Below are 22154 nucleotides of genomic sequence, written 5' to 3'. Positions count from 1 at the left end.
GGGCAAATCACTTAACCCTAATTGCCCTGCTTTCCCCACTCAAAAAAAAATCCAAAAAAGAAAAAAACCCTACAAATGTCAGGAAACATTTACCTCTGTACTTCCCCTTCTCTACCCCCAAGATGTAGGGTACAGATGTCTTGAGGGCAGGGACTGTCTTTCAGTTTGTCTTTGTATCCCTAGAGCCTAGTAAGGTGCCCAACACTTTGCAGGTACTTAATCAATGTTTCTTGAATTGGATTATGTTAGAAGATATTTTATTAAAGTAATAATGTAGCCTTTTAGATAGACCAGTGCTAACCGTATCATTTATATTTGACCCTGAAGAGCAAAATCAGTGCATGTGGTTCCAAGAAGCTGTTTATTCATTCAACAAACATTTTTAAAGAAGCTAATTGATTCAGTAAGATATGTAAAGCACTTTGCAAGCCTCAAAGCACAATACAGAATTAGTTATGATTGTTATTCCTATCCACAGAGATTCACTATTTCCGTTCAGTTTAGTTGTAATTGGTGATGGGCTTGTTATTGTCAAGAATGTATGGCATCCTGGACAGAGAAGCAGCCTTGGAGTCAGATGATCCTGACTCAAGTCAGAAGACTGATATCTACTGGCTGTCACACCCTGGGTAACCTCTCCGTGTCCTGAGCCATTTATCCAGAGTGCATTGCTAGAGGAAGCTGCCTCATTCCCAGTTTCTTAGACAAAAGAAATGACAAGCCTGTTCCAGACATGATCAAGTCACTGTGCGAGGTGCTGAAGGCTCTTCTGAGTGTAACAGGTAGTAGTGGGTAGAGCGCTGGACTTGGCGTCAAGAAGATCCCAGTTCACCCAGAAACTTAGTAGCTCTATGACCCTGGACAAGTATTAGATTCTCTGTGCTGCCAATTCCTCATCCATAAAATGAAGGACTGGATTCATTTGCCTTTAAGGACCCTCCTAGATCGAAATCTATGATCCTATGAAATACCAAAGTTAGATTAAACACAGTCCTTGCCTTCATAGAGTTAACAGTTAACACATCAGATATAAATGGACAAGTAGGATATAGAATTTAGCATGATGATTGCCTTAAAGATTTACAGAAGAAAATGGTATGTGATATCAGAAAGGAGTACTCCTTTTCAGTTCTCCCAAATGTTAACGTTTCCCCAGTTATGGGGATTGGGAAAATGTAAAGCTCACCTAATGTCTCAGGCTTTTTGCCAACTCTTGTTTCATGACACCAGAGCAAGATGTGTGTCACAGGAGAAGCAGCCAGTTCAGTCTGCATCTCTGCTTTAAATACCTGAGTATGTCCTAAAGAGTATGGTTAGGACTTACATTTATAATAATTATGATAATTAAGATTTATACTTAAATAGCTTTTTGTGTCCCAGGAGCGCTAATGTTAATTAATTATGCTTCAGAAAGCTCCTGTGAAGTTGGCAAAGAGAATGCTATTATTTTATCTGTCTTTTGGAAGAATCATTTAATGTAGGAAGTTAATTGACTCTCCCAGTGCTACAGAGCAAGCAAGTGGTAGAGGTGTGCATGAAACCCAGGTGGCCTGAACCTCTAGCTCTGGTGTTTAATCTTCTACCAAGAGAAGCTTCTACTGAGGAAGGAAGGAGAGCAGCATAGTGAAAGTGAGGGCCAGCCTCTAAGTCGGGAAGTTCTACCTTGGAGGGATAATGGTTTTCGAACACTGAGCAAGACTCTTAGCATCTCACTATCCTAGGCAGTCCTTAGGTTGGTGGAGAGAATGCCCTGTGTCAGTGAAATCACATTTGTGTTGAGAGAGAGAGAGAGAGAGAGAGAGAGAGAGAGAGAGAGAGAGAGGCATACAGAGACAGAAACAGAGATAAAAAGAGAGAGAAGAAGAAGAAGAGGAAGAGGAGGGGGAGGAGGAAGGGGAGGAGGAGAAGGAAGGGGAAGAGGAGGAGGAAAGGGAGGAGGAGGAGGAAGAAGAGAAAGAGGAAGAAGAAGAAGAGGAGGAGGAAGGGGAGGAGGAGGAGGAAGGGGAGGAGGAGAAGGAAGGGGAAGAGGAGGAGGAAGGGGAGGAGGAGGAGGAAGAAGAGAAAGAGGAAGAAGAAGGAGGAGGAGAAGGAAGAGGAGGAGGAAGAGGAAAGGCTAAAAGCTAGATTATAGGATTATGGATTTAGAGATGGGAAAGGTTTGTAGAGGTCATATAGTTCAACTCCCCGTTGTGTCAGAGATAGAAAACTTCAGATTTATACTTTAAGGAATATTTTTCATAGAGCAATGAAGGGGTAGTTGAAAAGAACAATTCATTGTGGTTTTATTGTTCTGTTGTTTTATCATATGGATTTTTGAAAAGTTTTGAATTGAAATGAAAGAGATTTTTTAGGGCATTTGCAGTAGACTAAAAGTATAAAGACAAAAACAGATGTTTCTTTTAGTTATATATTGTTTGGCTTTCTTGTTTGGGCTGCTATTTATACCTTGGCAATAGAATGGAAAATACATCTCTCTGTCATGCCATCTCTTCCAAAAATACTATTTTTTCATCACACAAGTATGTTTTCCTTTTAAATCCAGGAGTTTTCCAGGCATAAGGTTTTCTTTAAAATAAGATATAGAAGAAATTAAAAGGCCTTGGCTAGGGTAATAAAAAGAGCTAAAGTAAATAGTTCTGTGGATTTTTAAAAATTTTCCTATATCAGTTATTTAGTTTGGAATTAAGATGATGATGGCTGGATTTGCCTCATCCCCAGCACCCTAGGTTTGTCTCATACCTTACACACAGTGGTGCTTAATTCATGGTTTGTTAAATTAAATCAAATTGAATTCAGGACTGAACTGTGGGTGCCTTGGTTTTAGGGATAGGGATCAGACTTGCACCTATGTTTTCATGGGTGTCAGAAGCTCCCGTTGAGGAAGATTCTCTGCCAATACATGTTGGCATCTTCTCTACAAGTTATAATATTAGAAAAATGCCTGGAGCACAGAGGTGTTAAGTGATTTGCCTAGGGTCAGGCAGCCTATGTGTCATAAGCATGTCAGTGACCTAAATGTCCAAGAGGCCCCTTGGAGGAGGGGAATACTGTAATTAAAGGTGTTAGTGGAAGTCATTTCTTCTTTCACATGGAGGTTCTCAGGTAGCAACATATGCCTGAGCCCCACCTTCCTCTTCCACCCCTTTGCCAATATGAAATATTGGTTCTTCCATTGGAAGGTCAGGAACATCCTGTAACATCCTGAACTGAATCATTCTTTTCAGAAAATAGAATTTGGCCATCAGAAAAGGTACATTTTATATTATATTAATATTACCTATTTATATTATGTATATATATATAAATATATTTAATAAACATAAAATAAAAGTATATAAATATATAAATAAAATACATTTATAATAAGTAAAAATATTTCATAAATATATACAAATTTATATAAATATAAAAATAAATAAAAATATTTATAGTATTTTATGTTATTTTATGTAATCATACTTTGGCAATAAGAATAATTGCTTAATAGTGGTGTAGCTTCTACACCTACAGTGTAAGTGGGCATTGGAACCAATCTGGTCCTGTTACCTCTTTCTTGAATTTTTTGGATGATTTTCGGTGTCCCTTCAGTGGGGTAGTGGACCTACAAAATTTCCATATTTCCTTCCAGAGGACAATCATTCAAATCTGCCACTTGCCAGCAGTAGGACCTTAGTCAAGTCACTTGATCTCTGTGCCTCAGCTCTGTTACCTGTCAAATGTGAGGGCTGATCTAGACAAACTCTGAGGTCCTTTCCAGCTCTAAGCCTGCCATCTTACTCTTACATAAATCTTTAGAAGTGGATTGATCAGAACTACTGTGTGTTACCTTCAGCTGCCAGAAACTGAACTTTCACACTTGGGGTGAGCAGCCAACCTACTTTTTCAGAGCAGCATATTTTATTCAGATGAGAATAATAGAAGTCTATTCCCCAGTCCTAATCCTCTTCTCTCCTCTCTCTTTATAGGATTCTCTTCCCTCATCCCTATACTCATTTAGATGTTCCCAGTGCTTCTTCATTACTATTTATGGGGCTTCTACGAATCCTTGTGGGTTTCCTGAAGAAACTTAGCAAACTCAGTTTTTGTAGTCCTTTGAGATGTTGCTGTCCTGACTGTCAAATTGACTAAGACAGTAAAATATTAATTTTATTGCACCTTAAGTTAAGGATCAGTCAATATGAATAAAGTAAAGAGGTGATGATGCATGTAGTTGTCCTGGATGTCATTTGGATGGACACTGCAGCTGGATTTTTAAAACAAACAGAATTACTGTGAGACGCTAATAGACTTTTTATCTATATGAGCCTCAAAGAGAATGATAGTGATGACATGGTGAGCCTTACAGAGTAAACACAACTGAAGGTTTCATTTGATTTAGCTCTTGCTGGAGGCCGACTACTGGGTTTGATAAAACTGATGACCTGCTCTAGTCATGGTAACATTGTTCCCATAAGCTCTGTCTCGAAGGTCTTCCGCCAGTGTGGCAGATGCCCTAGCCTAGGACCTGAGAATAGTGACAGGGGTTTCCTTTATGAAGGGTGAGTCTGTCTTTGCCAGACTCAGCACAGTGAGTGTGCTAGGGAGAGGGGGAAAGTACCATGTTCTAGCCACTTTCTTCTAGTTTCATAATTTCATGCTAAATTTAGATGCCATTGCCAAGAAAGTGAAGTGACAATAGTTTTCATGGAGCTAGAAAAACTGAGTTTGAAAATAGAGTGGCTCTCAGAAAGTATAGATATGGCTTCGTTATCTTGACTGTTCAGGGTAGGCAAAACTTGCATTTAGAGATGATTCATAGCGCTAGGAAAGGACACATTTTGAAAGAAAAATTGATAACAAAAATGCAGAAACTGAATTATATTGCAAAACTATAGGCTGATCTGTCTGTTTTTAAGTCTATATCTCAAAATCCCCTCTTACTTTCCTTAAATGACCGTTGCTAGAGCAGATTTGCCACTCCTGAGATTCTTCTGGGTGCTGTTTATTTTGGGTTCTGTCTTAATTTGACAAGTCTAAAATAAACCTATCTGGTATTTAGTAAGATAGATTAAAATATGAGAAATAAAGCTATTCCTGCATCTCCATAGTATTATTATCTAAAAATGGAAGGTTTGTCAGAAACCATTTAAGTAGTAGAAATTGACTGGTTTCTGACTAGAGTAAAAACTGATTACATCAGGGTTGGATGATTTTTTTTCTCAGTAAGTTGATCAGTTCCTACGATGCTAGACCATTGACAGAGAAATAGGGACTTTTCTGAGGGATGTCTTATAAGCACTGGCAGTGTCAGAAATTGGCATAAATAGAGGTGGGGCCAAGGGGAAACATTCCATGGGTCCATTCCATAGATCCTTGTTTCTTCGTGCTGCTAAAGTGGGGATGGTGGGGAGAGAGGATTTTGGAACATTTCCTATGACCATCAATGCTGACTGATTCTCAGTAGCAATACCTGTGAACTAAAGCCCAGATACTCTTTGTAAGATTGCAAAAATACCACTCCCTTTCCTAGCTCCATTGATGATAAAATTTTCCTTAATCACATGTGGTACCAAAGTACATTTAAACTTTGCTTCCTGAATCTGTGAATGCAAAGCCAAGACTCCCCTTTATGGCTACCATTCTCTGATATCTAAGCTTCTTGAAGGTCAGGACTGTCTCACTTTTATATTTGTATCACCAGCACTTAGCATAGTAGTTGGTAGATAGTAAGGACTTTGTTGACTGATTAATTGAATGTGTGAGGCAGAGATTTATTAAGAATTTAGGTACACAATTAGTTCCTCAAGTAGTTCCCTAACAGAACTTATAATGTTGTTGAAAGATTGGATAAACATTCTAAGGTTTTTAACTCCTCCATTTGGTTTCCCCCCTCCTAGAGAATAAATATATAGGAATGAAACCTTGGTCATACTTTGATTGAAAAAAATAGTTATAGTATCTGTTTGTCCTATTTGAAGAGAGTACAATTGATTTCTGAGAATTTCAGATTTGTAAGAATTGATTTATAAGCTTTGCCTTTTCAGTTTGCTTCAAAAGCATTTTTTCTAGTCTTTCCTATGTTAAACATTTTTACAAAGGTTTCCATATAGATCTAGCTGGAGAATAAATCACAAATCCTCCAATAACCTGTTCTTAATTTGCAAAAAAAAATTAATAACTTCCTGTGAGAACAGCTTAAAATGGAATTCTCCAAATCCTGTGATATCTGCAAAGGAGAAACAAAATCAAGTGAATTTTAAAACCACAAATCAAGCTGATGATCTCTTACCATTGTGTTAGTATTTTGAAATTCCTTGTCTTTTACTTTAGTTCTTTAAGTTTTCATGATTTCAGGGGTGTGGATCCTCCATCCATGATACAGCTTGCAACCCTTCTACCCTTTAGTTGGCAGTATATAGGAGTTGTTATGCCTGAAGATATTCATTTCCCGGGGATCACCTATCTGTGCTTAAGTTCACCCAGTTCTCAGACAATGGACACATCCATCACAGGGTCTGTAGTCCAAGTTTGGTAGGACCTATCAGAGAAGGTGCCATCTTTGGCATAGACTTGGAACACCCAGGGTCTCTTTAATGCCAAGCTAGAACATCAGAGGATCACTTAGAGGAATTCCTTCCCAGAAAATACTTATTTACAATCACTTTTTCTATGTAAATATTTTCACTAAATCTGTGTTAATTTCCTGTGCTTTAATGCTTTTAGTCTCAAGGTTTGAGAAATGGAATGTATTTAGTTTAGGGAACCACAATGAAGCTAAAGCATAGAATAAATGTATACTTTTATTATGGTTACAGTGTTCAAGGCTGCATCAGTAGGTATTAATCAGGTATCTATGTATGTAACCAAATAAAATTTGGTTAATAAGAACAGCAACAAAACCCCTCCATGGGGATAAGTAAAGGTAACAAGACAATTGCTGCTTGTATTTGGAACAGGAGGGCTAAAATAACAATAAAATTACAATTAGAATGATTATGGTATAGAAAGAACAGATTATTTATTGCTTATGCTTTAATTTGCCATTTTCTCCAGTTTCTCCCTAGTATTAAATGATATCTTTGTTCTTTTTGGTAGAACTTTAATGTGAAGCAAGATGGCTAATGTCGGCATCTCTTGCGAAATAATATCATTGAATATAGGCTTAGAAGCATAATTAGCCTGTTTTGAATGTTAGGGGCCAGTAAAGACTATCAACTCTGTTACTCCAAAATGTGTATTTATAAACTTTTCTTTTCTTTTTGTTTTGTTTTGCTGTTTAGGTACAGACCCAAATTACGATATTGACCTTTATGGTGGCTATGGTATTTTCTTTTCTGAATTTTTTTTTTTTTTTTTGCAGAACATGTATGATTAAAATGAAATCTGTCAAATTAAAAGATGAACTATTACACTCAGTTAAATACACATCCCAATTGCAATATGATTTTAAAGTAATGCTTTAATAGTATTTACTATTGATGACCCTTTTTAATGCTATTTTATTTCAAGTTTAAAAGCATGCAAATGGTGCTTTTCCCCTCTGACATAGAAATTGTAAATTAGTGTTGTATAGTAGAAAAAACACTAGATGAGGAGTTAGAAATCCTGTGTTCTAGCTCTTCATTCTAACTCCTAACTACAATTGTATGATCTTGAATAAGTCATTATCCTTCTTGGGTCCTTATCAATCAGTCAATGAACAAGTATTTATTAAGTGCCCCGCTACGTGCCAAGCACTGTGCTAGGCACTGGGAATGCAAGTACAAAGAATCAGTGAAATGAAGGGTTTGAGCTAAATGACCTTTAAGCTTCTTTCCGGCTCCAAAATTCTGTGACCTCTTTTGGCCATTTGGGGCCACCATAGAACATTAATAATTAAGTTCCAGAAAATTCCAGATCCTATTTTTTATGTCGTTATTTTTTTTTAAAAAGACAGAGAACAATCCATGGCAGAAAATAAGTTTAGGACAAAATAGGGAAGAACTCGACTGTATTTTGATAGCGTAATTGAAGAAAAGGGTTGTATTTTTCCTGAGTGTGAAAGCTCCTCTTTAATAGGTTTCCAAACCACCCCTGTATTCTGGGATGGGATCTAGCCGAATGGAATGGCTTGCTGGGGGAAGTTGGTTCCTGATTTTGCAGTGGCCAAAGGTGCTCAGAACATTGCTGTTTTGTGCCATTTCTGTGTATGTTACCCAACTGAAGCTTTTTTCACTTGGGAATCATGTTGCCTTCACCTGTTTTGAATTTATTCAGGCAGTCATTTTTCCCTCCCTCTTTTCCTTTTAAAAAGGGATCCAAATTATTAGAGGGGTGTTTTGGATGAATTTCCTGCACGTATTGCTTTGTGATGTGAATTGCGTGTACATATTTGTACATATACATGTACATTTATATATTTGTATATATACGTGTGTGTATATATGTATATATACTTTTTAAGGTCCTGGAATAATTTATAGTTGGAATCTCTGGGGAAAAAAATTAAGGGAGTTGGGGGACTGGGAAAAATGTGCAAATTGTGACCTATATGTGTCTTTTATATTTCTGAATCATGTTGCTGTCTCTTTTCCAGGAACTTAAAACTTTTTTTTAAAAAACCATCATCTTGGCCCCAGACTGTATTTTTTTCAGTCACTCTTTGGGTCAGAATGCCATGCTCTGGAAGCTGTTGTTTCACTATTGGCACGCTTTAGCCTCCCATGCTCTGAATCCAGTGAGCTGTTGGGAATAGTGGGGCAGAGTACAACAATATTGGCTCAGATTTGATGAGGAAAATTATTGAGTCTTAAGACCATAAAGGTGCCTTAAATGAGATTAAATTCTTTTAATAATTAAATATGAACTGACTGGACTAAGGCAAAGAGATAGGGTAGTCCAGTGGAGAAAGCCCTAGAAGGAACACCGGGTTCTTGTCCTGTCTCTGACACCATTTAGGTGATTTTAGGCAGACTGCCTGACCCCTCAAGGCCTCAGTTTTCTTGTCTGCAAAATTAAGAGGTGGGTAGGGGCTTGGATAAGATCTTCTCAAAGGTCTCAGCATATGATAGTTCTAGAATATTCTATATAATTTTGACATCTAGAAATCAGTAAGCTTTTTCCCTTATGAATTATATTTAAATTCCAGAGAAAACTATGCTAAGACCAAATTATATTCCATTGTCCTGGATCTTATAGGGACAATTCAAACAATAAAATCTAGGAATATTTTCCTTAGGATTTTGCCAGACCAGCTCCCTTTGTAGTTTGTTCAGTCTTGATCAAAGGTGCTTGACCTATGTGCTGATAAAAGGATACTGGCTAAAACAAAACAAATCTCAAAAAAAACCCTTTTTTTAAAACCATGACAGAGTTCCTAAATATTTTCCTTGTTATTTATATTACTGAAGAAGGAAGCAGCTGCTAGAAGACCAAGGACAAGATGATGTCTTGTCTTGAAAATGAATTAATAGACTTAAAATTTAAGTTATAGATGCATTCGAGGTATTCAACAAATATTTTCTCAAAATGTATTAATATATTGGAACAATTATCTTTCCCTCAAGTAATTCACAAACCCAAACATTGACGATTTAGAACTTTGAAAAGTAGGAATCTATCTTTAAGCTAATAACAAAACTTAATGATTTCATTTGGAGTTTTCTAATTCTCACCTCCTCACTACCCCTCCCCCTAACCTTCCCAAGCTTCTTCCTCCTAAAGCTTAGAGTCAGGAGATGGGTTTTATAGTTCAAGCTGCCTAGTTACTTCTTGTGGCACATTAGTCAGATCACTCCCTGAGACTCAAGTTTCCTCATCTATAAAACGAGGCCACTAGATTAGATGGTCCTTAAGATCTACGAAAGTAGGAACGTTCAGTGATTCTGTTGTTCAGTGTAGTCTCCTCTTTAGCTTTCATTTTGTGTAATGAGTTAATAGCCAAGGTTATCTTATTATGCATGAGGTAAAAAATAGCTTGAACTTGACCCATAAAAAAATTGATAAGAAAAGGCCTGGGATGAATAAAATTTTTGGCTTTGTGTGAGCCCAACATTACACTGGATTTATTTAGTAAGCTTAACAATGCCTCTGCAACAAAGAGAATATTCTCAGAAAACTGTCATGTATTTTAGCTGTGCTTTTTGTTTTACTGAAGGCTTAATGCTTTGTAGTTATTGGTAGAGTAAAGATCATTTTTGCTTCTCCCTCCCTCTCACTCTCCTTTTCTTTCTATTTTAAGATTATGAGACCACACCTAATGATATTGGAGAAACTACAAATAAAAGTAATCCAATCACTTCAACAGATGTTTCCAACAAAGATAATGAAGATAGCATCACGGTGAGTATACATAGAAGTTTCCTGATTTGGGAGTGTGCAGATTTATTGGCTGAATAGGATAGTGATGCATTTTTGATTATTGCATCCCTACCAGGATAGGAAAGGTTTGGTTTTTTTTTCTTCTGATGCATGTGTGAGAACATGTGATACATGTGACACATATACTCAACTCCTGTAATGATTGAAGGGGAAACAACTGATTTCAAAGTTTGCCAATTTATAAAATGAAAGACTCCATGTGCTTATTCCTGGTGTCCTTTTGGCCAACTCATACCTGAATAGGAATCATCTCTACCACATCCTTGGTAAGTGTTCATCAGACTGTGCCTCAAGACCTCTGGTCCCAGAGAACACTCTTCCTTTTATGGCACACATTTCCTTTTGGATCACTCTGACAATGAGGAAGCAACTTCTTATGAAAACTCAACAAACATATAATAGCAGCTACTCTTTTTTTAAATTTTATTTATTTATTTTTAGTTTTCCACATTCCCTTCCATAAGTTTTACATTTTTTTTTCTGCCCCTCTCCACTCCCCTCCCCAAGATGGTGTGCAATCTGATATAGGCTGTACATATGTGTTCTTATTAAACATACTTTCACATTAGTCATATTGTATAGAAGAATTAGAACGAATGGGAGGAACCATGAGAAAGAAAAAACAAAAAAGAGAGCAGAGAGTATGCTTTAATCTGTACTCAGACTCCATATTTGTTTTCTCTACATGTGGATGGAATTTTCCATCATGACTCTTTTGGATTTGCTTTAGGTCCTTGCATTGGTGAGAAGAGCTAATTTCATCAAAGTTAGTCATTGCACAATGTGGCTATTCCCGTGTACAATGTTCTCCTGGTTCTGCTTACCTCACTCAACATCAGTTCATATAAGTCTTCCCAGGTTTTCCTGAAGTCTGCTTGCTCATCATTTCTTATAGCACAATGGTATTCCATTACATTCATATACCACAACTTGTTCAGCCATTCCCCAATTGATGGGCATCCCCTCAATTTTCAGTTCTTGGCCACCACAAAAAGAGCTGCTATAAATATTTTTGTACATGTGGGTTTTCCCATTTTTATGATCTCTTTGGGATACAGCCCTAGGAGAAGTATTGCTGGGTCAGAGACTATGCACATTTTTATAGCCCTTTGGGCATAGTTCCAAATTACTCTCCAGAATGGTTCGATCAGTTCACAACTCCATGCACAATGCACTATTGTTCCAGTTTTCCCACATCTTCTCCAGCATTAATGATTTTCCTGTTCTGTCATGTTAGCCAATCTGATAGGGAGTTTAATCATTGGAGATTCTCTACAGCAATGGAATCATAGATACATTCCAAAAAGGGGAGGAAGACATTTTATTAGATTAGGACTGTCATTCTGAGTCTACTGAGATATTTTTTTTCTTTTTTAAATATTTTTTCCAATTACATGTGAAAATAATTGCTGAGACCTTTTTGATCCAGATTCTGTTAATTCCTCTCAATTTCATGTAATCTATCAACTTGATTAGAGTTTGATAAGAAGACATCTTTGCCTTCATCAGATCTGTCTGTTTTGTCATGTTAGCCAATCTTAGGTGGTACCTCAGAGTTGTTTTGATTTGCATTTCTCTAATCAATAGTGATTTAGAGCATTTTTTTCATATGACTAGAGATAGCTTTATTTTCTTTCTCTGAAAACTGGAAGCTACTCTTTGCAAGGCTGGGTATATCAAGATTAAAATCTGTCATGACTCCTGCCCTTAAGGAGCTTCCAAATTTGAAACCTGCCTTTCTGTAACTTCCACTCATTGCTCCTACTGGGCCAAGCTGAACAAGTCCAGCCCTGTTTTGAAATATTTGAAGAAAGTTATATCCCTCCATATGACTTCTCATCTACAGGCTAAACACATTTAGTTCCTTGAGTTCTTTCACTCTCCTTGTCCCCTCCACTTGATGGGATTGTCCATGTCCTTTCAACACTTAGCACAGAACCTGGCACTTAATAAATGCTTTTTGACCTCATTTGACTTGACTGAAATGTGGCCCCCAGCCAGGACTGAACACAGTACTTCAGATGTGGTCTGACAGAGGCAGAACTCCCACTTATCACTGTAAAATGATGTTGTTTGTCACATAGACAGTAAACCACAGTCGAGAGAGACCTGGCTTTGGAGTCAGGAAAACCTGGATTCATGACTCTCTTGGGATGCACACTAATTGCATGATCCTGGGTGAGTCATTTCAGTTCTCAAAGGCAGCTCTCTCTAAGTTTCAGAGCAAGTGCTGATAAGCATGGGGAAAGGGAGTTTAATCATTGGAGATTCTCTACACCAATGGAATCATATATCCATTCCAACAAGGGGAGGAAGACATCTTTGCCTTCTTCAGAATCATGGACGAGGGCCAAAGGTCCTCAAGGGCTTCCTACTAGAAATGTTTCTCCAGTTTGATATCTATCTTTGAGCTACTCCTTTTCTGGCTCCAATTGTTCTGGAACTATTCTCTACTAGAAAGTATTGTAATCTAGACTACACTGATTACGGAAATTCTGGCTACTTGTAACTCTCCTTGAGACTATTAGAGATACACATGGGAGGTGCAAAGCCAATGTTTTACAAAATTTTTAGTAATGAGATATACTCCACATTACTGCTGTGTAAATAATACCTCACAGTGCAAATTATCTGGGTTTACAGTTAGTTTCTGAGCTAGAAAGCCCAAAACAAAGTGGGAAACACAAATATAATTCTTCCTTTCCTCTTTCTTTCCCTCTTCTTCCTTCCTCTCTCCCACCCTCCCTCCTTCCTTCCTTCCTTTCTTTCTTTCTCTTTCTTTCTTTCTTCCTTCCTTCCTTTCTCTCTCTTCCTTCCTTCTTTTCTTCCTTCCTTCTTTCCTTTCTTTCTTTCTTTCTTTCTTTCTTCCTTCTTTCCTTTCTTTCTTTCTTCCTTTCTTTGTTTCTTTCCTCCTCCTCCTTCTCTTCTTCTTCTTCTTCTTCTTCTTCTTCTTCTTCTTCTTCTTCTCTCTCTCTCTCTCTCTCTCTCTCTCTCTCTCTCTCTCTCTCTCTCTCTCTCTCTCTCTCTCATCAAGTGTGGGACTTGGAATCAGCAGAGCCTGAGTTCAAAACCTGCCTTATATACTTATTAACTGTGTGTTCATGGGAAGGAAGGCCACTTAATTTCTCTCAGCTTAGTTTCCCCATCTGTAAGATGGTGATAACAAGAGCACCACCTCACAGGGTTGTTGTGAAGATAAAGTGTAGTAATGTATGTAAAGCACTTTACAAATTCCTCCTGAGTTCTCTGTATAGTCCCTCAGTCACCTAGAATGTTTTGAATGCTGGAAATTCTAGTCCCCTCTCATATATAGGAAGGTGCCACGTAGGTTGAATATACAGGAGGAGTAAGCTACTTTAAACCTTGTCTTGGGATCAAACTGTGCCTAGTAGAAAATACAAGCATGCTCCATTGGAGCCTGACATAAAGAAATCTGCATTTCCAAATCAAACAGTTAAACCAGAGAGTAGTTGTTCTAATTGAGAGAATGTGCTTTGCTTTAGAAATGTTGTCTGTTGTGAGCTTCCTCTAAGTTTCTGATTTCTCTTAGGCAGTTAAACATTGGCGTGTAGATTATTAACTGCTTGACAAGAGCCCCAGTAATCTTGGGTAAATCAGCTGGCCTCTGGCAGGTCCCAGTCCCTGGGCCTTAGCTTCCTCAGAAGTCAATAAAGAGGCAGGATTGTTTGACTTCAAGGGTATCTTCTAGGTCAGTGTTAAGGCCAGGAAGGGGACAGCCTGTCACAGATAATCTGAAAAACATAATCATTGAAATACAAAGACCATGGGCAAATGTTATTTGATTAAATAAATGATTAGTAATCAGCTTTTCCCAAGTGCATTTTTTGGTACATTGTACAGCTGTAGGATGTCATTTGCAGTCCACATTGCTCAGATAAATCTGTGTTCATACTGTGGTTTTCATAGACTTCCTCTCCATTCACTACAGTCATAGAACATTATTTCAGGTCCATTCTATTCATTCTTACTTTCTCTTTTACCCTTTTCTGGTCACTGTGGCACGTAGACACTCATTTTTAGTGTTCCAGTTATGATCAGGGAAGATGGTTCTCTTTCTCCTTCACACTGAAGCTCCCAAAGAGGTTTTTATGTCCTTAGACTGTCATGCTCCCATCTGCCCGGCAATAATCAGACTGAGCCTCTTGGGGTACAGGTATCTGGACAGTTAGAATGGAAACACACTGCCAAAGGGCATTCTGTTTCCAAAACAAAACGGAATTCCTAGTAATAGCTATGACTGGATCTTAGATAGTTCCATGTGATAATAAATGATGCTAATAATTAATGGGCCTGGTGATGAAATTTACATCCATGGACCACCACCAATTCAGCTAATTCAGATGAGTCTCATCAGTGGAGTGGCTGCAGGTTATTGAAATTTGGGGCCACAATGACAAAGATTATGTACTAATATGGGGGCCTTAAGGCCATGCTGTGGAGGAATTCACTTGAAAGGACTTAGGTATATTTAGCCTAGAGAAGAAAATTCTAGCATTTGAAGAGCTGTCCCATGGAAAAGAGATTAAACTTATTCTGCTTCATCTCAGAGGTCATAGCTAGGAACACTGGGCTGAGCTGGGCTGGGTGGGGGGAGCTGTGGTGGTGAAGATTTCAGTCAAAGAAAGGAAAAGCTTTCTCACAATGAGAGCTATCCAAGAACAGAATGAGCTGCTTTGGCAGAAGAAGGTGGGATCCCCCTTGCTAAGCATTTTCATTTAAAAAAATTAATTTATATTTTTTCAATGAACAAAAATCTATCTTCTCTTCCTCTTACCTCCCCTCCTTCATTGTAAAAAGAAAAACAAAGCTCTTGTTAACAAATAAGCAGAGTCAAGCAAAAGGAATTCCCACATTGGTCATGTCCCCAAAATACATGTCTCATTTTGCACCTTAAATCTATCACCACACTGTAAGGAAGTGGGTAGCATGCTTTTTCCTACAGAATCATGGTTAATCACTGTGTTGCCAGAGTTCTTAAGTATTTCCAAGTTGTTTGCTTTTTTTAAGTAAAATTTAAAAATAAATTTTCATTGATTTACTTTGTTTTTTACATCAGTAGAATTTCTCCCAGAACCCCTCCCCACCTCCATTCACAGAGAGCCATCTCATATTACAAATAATATTTTTTAAGGAAAATAAAGAAAAAAGAGGAAGAAGAGAAAAAATCAGCCAATTAATACATTGAAAAAATTTGAAAATATATGCCACGTACCACACCCGTGAACCTCCCACTTCTGCAAAAGAGTGGGGTAAAGGTGTCTTTTCACAGTTCTTCTTTGAGGCCATGTTTGGTCTTTGTAATTTTGCACCAATCTCTTTTGATTGCTTTGTGGTTGGTCCTTCAAATCAGGTTGTTGTCCTTGTATATATTATTTTCTTGGCTCTGTTGACTTTACTTTGTATCTGGGATGTTTTTATTGTAGAAATTGTTCTCCTGGTTCTGTTCTCCTCATGCAAGTGTTCTCAGGTGACTCTGCAACCATCCTTTTCATTATTTCTTATGGCACACTAATATTCTATTGCATGCATACACCATAATTTGTTCAGCTATTTCCCAGTTGATGGATATCCCTTAGGTTTCAATTCTTTGCCAATACAAAAAAGAAATGCTACAAATATTTTTATACATTTGGTTCCTTTTCTTATTTATTTGATCTTTTGGGGGCATAGGGATAACTCACTGGAGATTTTAAAACAGAGATTGGATGACCACTTTTTGGAGACAGCTCCTTGAGAACAGAGACTTGTTTTTTGCCTTTCTTTCAGAACAGTGTCTGGGACATAATAGGTGCTTAATAAATGTTTATTGACTGAGTGATTAACTAAGTGGAGGGGATTCTAATTCATGTAGGTGTTGGACTACATGGTCTTTGAAATCGTTTCCAATCCTGGGTTTTGTGATTCTGACATAACTGATCTTTTATTAATGATAATTCATGGCTTTTGCTTGTTTGATTGCCTCCAACAGCCCATGGTTGGGATAGGATTGGAATGTTTAAGGTTCCAGCTTTTCTCCCACCATCTTCTTTAAGTATGTCCTCTTTGAGAGTTCAGTCTGTTCATACTGGTGTAATGGATAGAATGCTGTCCTCAAAGCCAAGAAAGCCTAGGTTCAGGTCCCACTTCTGATGCGTAATATCTGTGTGGCTTCAGGACAGATAATTTAATCTCTCAGTGTTGTAGGCAACTCTAGACAATCTGTAAGACCACAGATTGAAGATAAGGGGCCAATTAGCATTGGTAGTGGAAGCATCTTCACCTGGGAGTTCCCTATACCAGTGTTATCATAGGTCCAGTCCCTATCCCTAAATCATGTAGTTGGCCTTTTTTTTTTACAGGCTTTAGCTTACTCGAGAACCAATCAGATTATTTGGCCTACCTTATAAGGTCATTGTAACCATAGAGTGTTACAGCAATGTGTACTAATGTTGCTGATTTTTATTGTTCAACTAAACTCTTAACTCTCTCTGGGGTTTTTCTTTTAGGTGTATGTCGTAGTGGGAATTGCAGCATTGGTGTGCACTGGTTTGGTGATAATGCTGATTATTCTTAAGTTTGGAAGACACTCCAAGTTTGGCATGAAAGGTAAGAAGAATTGCATGTATTTCCCTTTCTGTATGGCTAATATGAGTGATGCTAACTTGTCATTCAAGGCTCAGGATTGCTAGAGTGCTGGAATTAAGATGACTGGGTCCTGAAACTATAGTGGGAATCTAGAGGCCATCCATGATAGAACAGACTATAGCCATTCTCAGATCCTCTGGACTCCTTGGCATCAACATCTTTTCAAATGAGGACTGGTTTACAAGACAGAAATCTTGTCACCTGAATAGTTAGTTTTCGTGATATGGTCATAAATGACCAAGTAGGCAGATTGCTACTTAAGTCTTCCTTTGTTTCAGAACATAGGTCAGAGGGATGAAGACAGACATAGAGGGAGAGTTTATGCACAAAGAAGGGTGTTTTTCTCTGAATTGGATTCTGCAGTCCTTGCATGATGATACTGTTGTCCCTGTTGTTTCAGCCAAGTTCCCAGTTCTTGCTTTATGGATAGTAGAGGTGGAAAGAAAAAGAAAAAAACACCTTTGTAATTCTTTTGGAACTTCTTGGATAAGAATGATATTTTTAGTGAGAAAAAATTTTTGATGCCAGAGTGGTTAGGAAAAGAACTGTTTTATTTGCAATTCAATTCAAAAAACATTTATTAAGCACCAACTATGTGCTAGGCACTGTTATCTGAGAATGATGGTTGGCCTGTGCAGAGATTTCCAAGTGGCATCCTAAGACTCTTGGGACATTGTATATTTTAGCAAAAGCTGGGTCAAAGTGCTACTGTCACGTAAATAGCAGAGAATTTTGACCATTTGGGGAATTGTGATTCAGGTTTTCAATCTCATATTTATATATCATATACATGGGATTTTTTTGCATTCTGTGTATTCTTATAGGTAGCCATTTATGAGGGGCAAATGGATAATTTATTCTGACTGGTTTAAAAAAGGGTTCGATTTATTTATTCTCTTACCTGTGCTTGAATATAGGCCTGAGCAATTATTTATATGTATCTACAGTGACTGGCATGATGTATTAATGTAATTACTACTATTTTTCTTAATCATTCATGTCTTTTGAGAACTTGGAAGGGAATTTCAAAATAACATTGAAATACCTTATAAAGCCTGTGAAACAGAAAAAATATCTTTCATGTTCTCGGCTTTACAGTTCTGTGTTCTTTACCAAGCTCCTGAAATCTCACCAGTGGTGTGTGAGGTAGGGCCTAGGGAAGGCCTCCCACCCCACCCCAGATCTCTTCTACCTGCTTACCAATGCATGATACTCCCTTGGTGGTGGTGGTGGTGGATTTTATTCTTTCATTGGGCCCAAGGCTTAAAGTGCTAATAATCTTGAGAGAGGGAATAATTTACACTACTTGACTGGTATCATCCTTTCAAGTGAGTAAATTTTGATAAGGAAAAAGACACTTGCCTTCCTAAAATGTGGAATATAGGGGTGAGGGATGGGGAGGGAGGCTAGGGGGAGAAACACAGTTTTCCCTTGGGTTAAACTGTTTGGGACCTGTCACGTGAGGGTTAGATCACATTTCAGGATTAGATCTCTGTAATATGTTCACTTTGGTATTTTCAGTTTTAACCTAAGAATATGTTTTGCTTCTTATACATTGATCCGGTGTAGTAGCACTTCATTTCCTTAAATGTAGTGCTCTGAGTGGCTACCCCAAAGCGTAAGGGATTGTGCTTAGGGCCAAACTCCAGCTGGCCAGCTTCAGTTGATCTGAGATGCAGCTCTCTCTTTATTGACTATGAGACAATTAGTGGAGGTGAGAATGAATGTGACCTTATTGTGAGAAGAGGTAGTATGGAGAATGGCAAAAGAGGGAAGTTACTGCTCAGATAGGACAATAGCTCATTATATCAGGGGAAGGAAAAGGAACTGTTCCCACCTGCTTCCCAGTAAACCGGTTTTTACGAAATGCCTCTTTTTGACATTTGTGATCTTAAGGATAGTTATGTGGATTCTAGAGAATCCAGAGTCATGTGACAGCTATTGAAGGGGTATTGATGGTATAGAACAAGACTGGATTGAAGAACCAAGATGACCAGCTTGGTCATCTTAGGTATCTATTCTGGTTCCCCCTTTGTGTATGAGTTGGTCTTATTCCCTGAGTTTACCAACCAAGGGCTTTGGAACCGAGGAGAAGTACTAGCATTAAAAGGATCTTAATTCTTCCTGTGGACAGTGGTATTTTAGCTGGTACTTGAGCGAGACCAGGAAGCAGTGATGAAGATGGAGAGAGAGGTCCGGGTCAGGGAGACAACCAATGAAAATTCCCAGAGTTGGGAGAACACAAGGAATAAGTGACCCTACAAAATTCCTAGTGAATGAATGCTGTCAGCCCAGCAAGGAAGGCAGCACAGTGGAAATGCAGAGGAAAGAAGTGGTGATAGCTTTGGAGGCTGGGAGATGGCTCTGGGATTTTTATACTACTCCTTCTCACCCCAAGCCTACTGCAGCCCAATATATTAAATGGGAGGGTCAGTATGGTCAGTCCTTGGCTGTGGATGTGAAACTAGACCCTTGCAGTTCTGCTGATCCAGAGGACTAAAAGCCCATGGAGAGAGGGAAGTTGAATAGGATTCTGGTTCTAGTGAGGCAATACAACTGCAGTTGCTTTTGGGTCCTGGGTGTCAGTCTGCCCCTCTCTGTGTGCCATGGCTGGGATTTGCTGGTGCTCTGACCCTTATGGGAAGGCAGCCAACATAGTGGGTGGTGGTGGTAGTGGTTGTGGTGGTGGTGGTAGTTGTGGGGTGTGTGTGTGTGTGTGTGTGTGTGTGTGTGTGTGTGTGTGTATTTCCCATTCAGCAGATCTCACGTGTCTGTGGTTGAACCAGTGTGCTAGCATAGGTTCTGGCCTCACTCAACAGACACATTTTCAGAATGGTCCGCTATAACTGTGCCTTAAGGGTCCATTAAAGCTGCATACCTGTTAGAAGAGTCCAAAACTGCTGCTGTCAATAGATCATGCTTGGTAATGGCTAGAAGTATAACAGATTAGAATTTGCTTTTTATTTTTTAGAATAATTCAGTGATGATTTTCAGGAAGAACTAGATTTCCTTTATGACTTTTTAAACACGAAAGCCAGTCTTGATATATTTATCCATTCCATCAGAACTTGTAAACCTTGTCAAATGTTAATACTGGATTAGGGACTGTAATGAAAAGTATAGCTAGATCTGGAGTCACAAATATCTAAGTTCAAGTCACATTGTTAGCTGTGTGATCATGGACAATGCACTTACTTTCTGTACCTCAGGCATTTTTCTAAAACTATGAATTATAGAAGGGACAAAAATTACAACTTGATTATGGTTCATGTTCCCATTCGGCTAATTCTACAGTTTAGGCCCAGAGGGGAAAAGATTTCTCTTGTAAATGTATCTTTAAAATAATTTTATAAATATTTGGAGGTAATTTTCAGCAAAGAATTCATTATTCTAAAAGTCATAAGCTTAATGGGAACAAAACTTAGGAGGTTTAAGTTCCAATTGGGTTAAGTGTGAGCTGGAAGCAGTTTCAGGGTCTGGGTTGAAAAGACATTTGGATCAACTTTGGAAAGGAAGAAGTATGTGCCAGAAAGTCAGAAAACACAGTTGTCTTAACATCTGTAAGTAACGAAATTATTTCTATAATCTTTTTTAAGGGACCTGTGAAACAATGATTTATGGAGCAATGTGAACATAGCATATTTTGAGAGGCTGACAAGATGATTTACTATTCAGAAAGTTAAAAAACAAAATTGAGTGAACTTTCAGACAGATGTGATGATTAGTTCATTTTGTTAACTTTTCATGAGTTTTGTTGGTGGAAACAAAACCATGGTAGCTCTTACTTAAAGAATAAGTATGGAGTAATGGGGGAAAAATCCCTAAACATTAGATTTGGAATAAAACCTGGGTTTGACTTTTGCGTCTGCATTTTTTAGCTGTGTTGCTGTAAGATTTTCCATTTCTTCTAACCTCCGTTTTGTCATCAGTAAAATGTGGGTAGTTACACCTGCCTTTATCTGCCTCATAGAGTTGTTTTTTTTCCAATTTCAGGACTTAAAAAGATGCATGATTTAATTAGTGTGGGTGCTCTCTGCTACCAACATAGTTCACCATCTTTCCATGCCTGAGTAGACAGTTTCATGAGTTCCTAGGGCCAAAAAAAAGCAATCACCTAGGGTCAACCTTTTGGCTGGCCCTCAGACGGAAGACTGGGCTTGCACTTAAAGTCTCTGTAGCTTGGTAGAAATTGCCGGAGTTTTACCTCAGCTGACAGCCAGCATCTAGGCCAGTGCCTGGTACATAGTAGGCACTTTATTAATGCCGGCCGAGTGAGTGATAGCCTTTTAGAACTCTGGGTCACTTCTCTTCCACAGTGAGGCACTGTAGTCAAAACTTCAGTGGAGGATACAGGTGATAAAACATAAATGAAGATTAACATTGAATAAAAAATAAGATAATGTCCATGGAAGTACATGTTACATTTAAGTTTTATGTAGATACAAACTATCATGCAACAGTGTGGTTTTTGAGTCTTGCAATTATGCAATCATGGAAGATGTCTCATTAAAAACTTATTTTTCTGCCTTTGTTTGTAGGAGTTTGTTGCTTGGACAAGGCTTTGTACCTCTTAGGCCAAACTGTTGATTGTCTTTCCAATTCTTCCTTCCCCTGCTCTCATTTCTTTTCCCATTTTTCTTCAAGCACTGTCATTTCATTTATTAAAACAATTTAAAACATCTTTTTAAACTCTTTCTAACCTCTTCTGGGAATTCTAGTCGAATTTTTGCCCAAGCCATATTAATCTCTGAGGCTTTGTCTGTAAAAAGGCTTTGGAGCCTTCTTTTCTTCTGGGCTTGTGCCTTGAGCTTCCCTGATGTCTGCCACTGTCTCTAGACAGTAAAATGACCCAAAAATTTAGCTTAAAGTGTATCTTGGTATCCTCTCATAGTATAATAGATTAGATCAACAGTTAACTTCACAATGTCTGACACACAGTAGGCACTTAGTAAATGTTTGTTGAATCAATTTCTTGAAAGTCATGATGGGTCAAATGAGACAAAGTGATAGCACAGTGCCTGGCACATAGTAGGGATTTAATAAATGTTCATTGACTTGAATTGCCTTGACCAAGGTGGAACGTTAAGAATTCAGTTGATAGAGAGAAATCACAGTTTGGCCAGTGAATATTTTAAACACAGGCAGGTGGTAGAAATGGAAAATGTAAGGAT

At 38.2% G+C, this 22154-nt stretch overlaps 1 protein-coding gene across 1 annotated transcript in view; it reads left to right on the top strand.

Annotated features, from left to right (window-relative positions):
- Positions 1 to 17027, top strand: part of NTRK2 (neurotrophic receptor tyrosine kinase 2) — a 114453-nt gene extending 97426 nt beyond the window's left edge. Inside the window, exons 9-11 of the mRNA XM_036739562.1 lie at positions 7260 to 7301; positions 10199 to 10299; positions 16845 to 17027. Coding sequence (XP_036595457.1) covers positions 7260 to 7301; positions 10199 to 10299; positions 16845 to 17027 — 326 coding nt within the window. The remainder of the gene's footprint in view (positions 1 to 7259; positions 7302 to 10198; positions 10300 to 16844) is intronic.
- The last annotated feature ends 5127 nt before the right edge of the window (positions 17028 to 22154 follow it).

Source organism: Trichosurus vulpecula, chromosome 9, assembly GCF_011100635.1.
Source record: "Trichosurus vulpecula isolate mTriVul1 chromosome 9, mTriVul1.pri, whole genome shotgun sequence".
NCBI classification, from domain to species: Eukaryota; Metazoa; Chordata; class Mammalia; order Diprotodontia; family Phalangeridae; genus Trichosurus; species Trichosurus vulpecula.
Note: the sequence above shows the minus strand (reverse complement) of the source record. Positions and strands in the feature narration are given on the sequence as shown.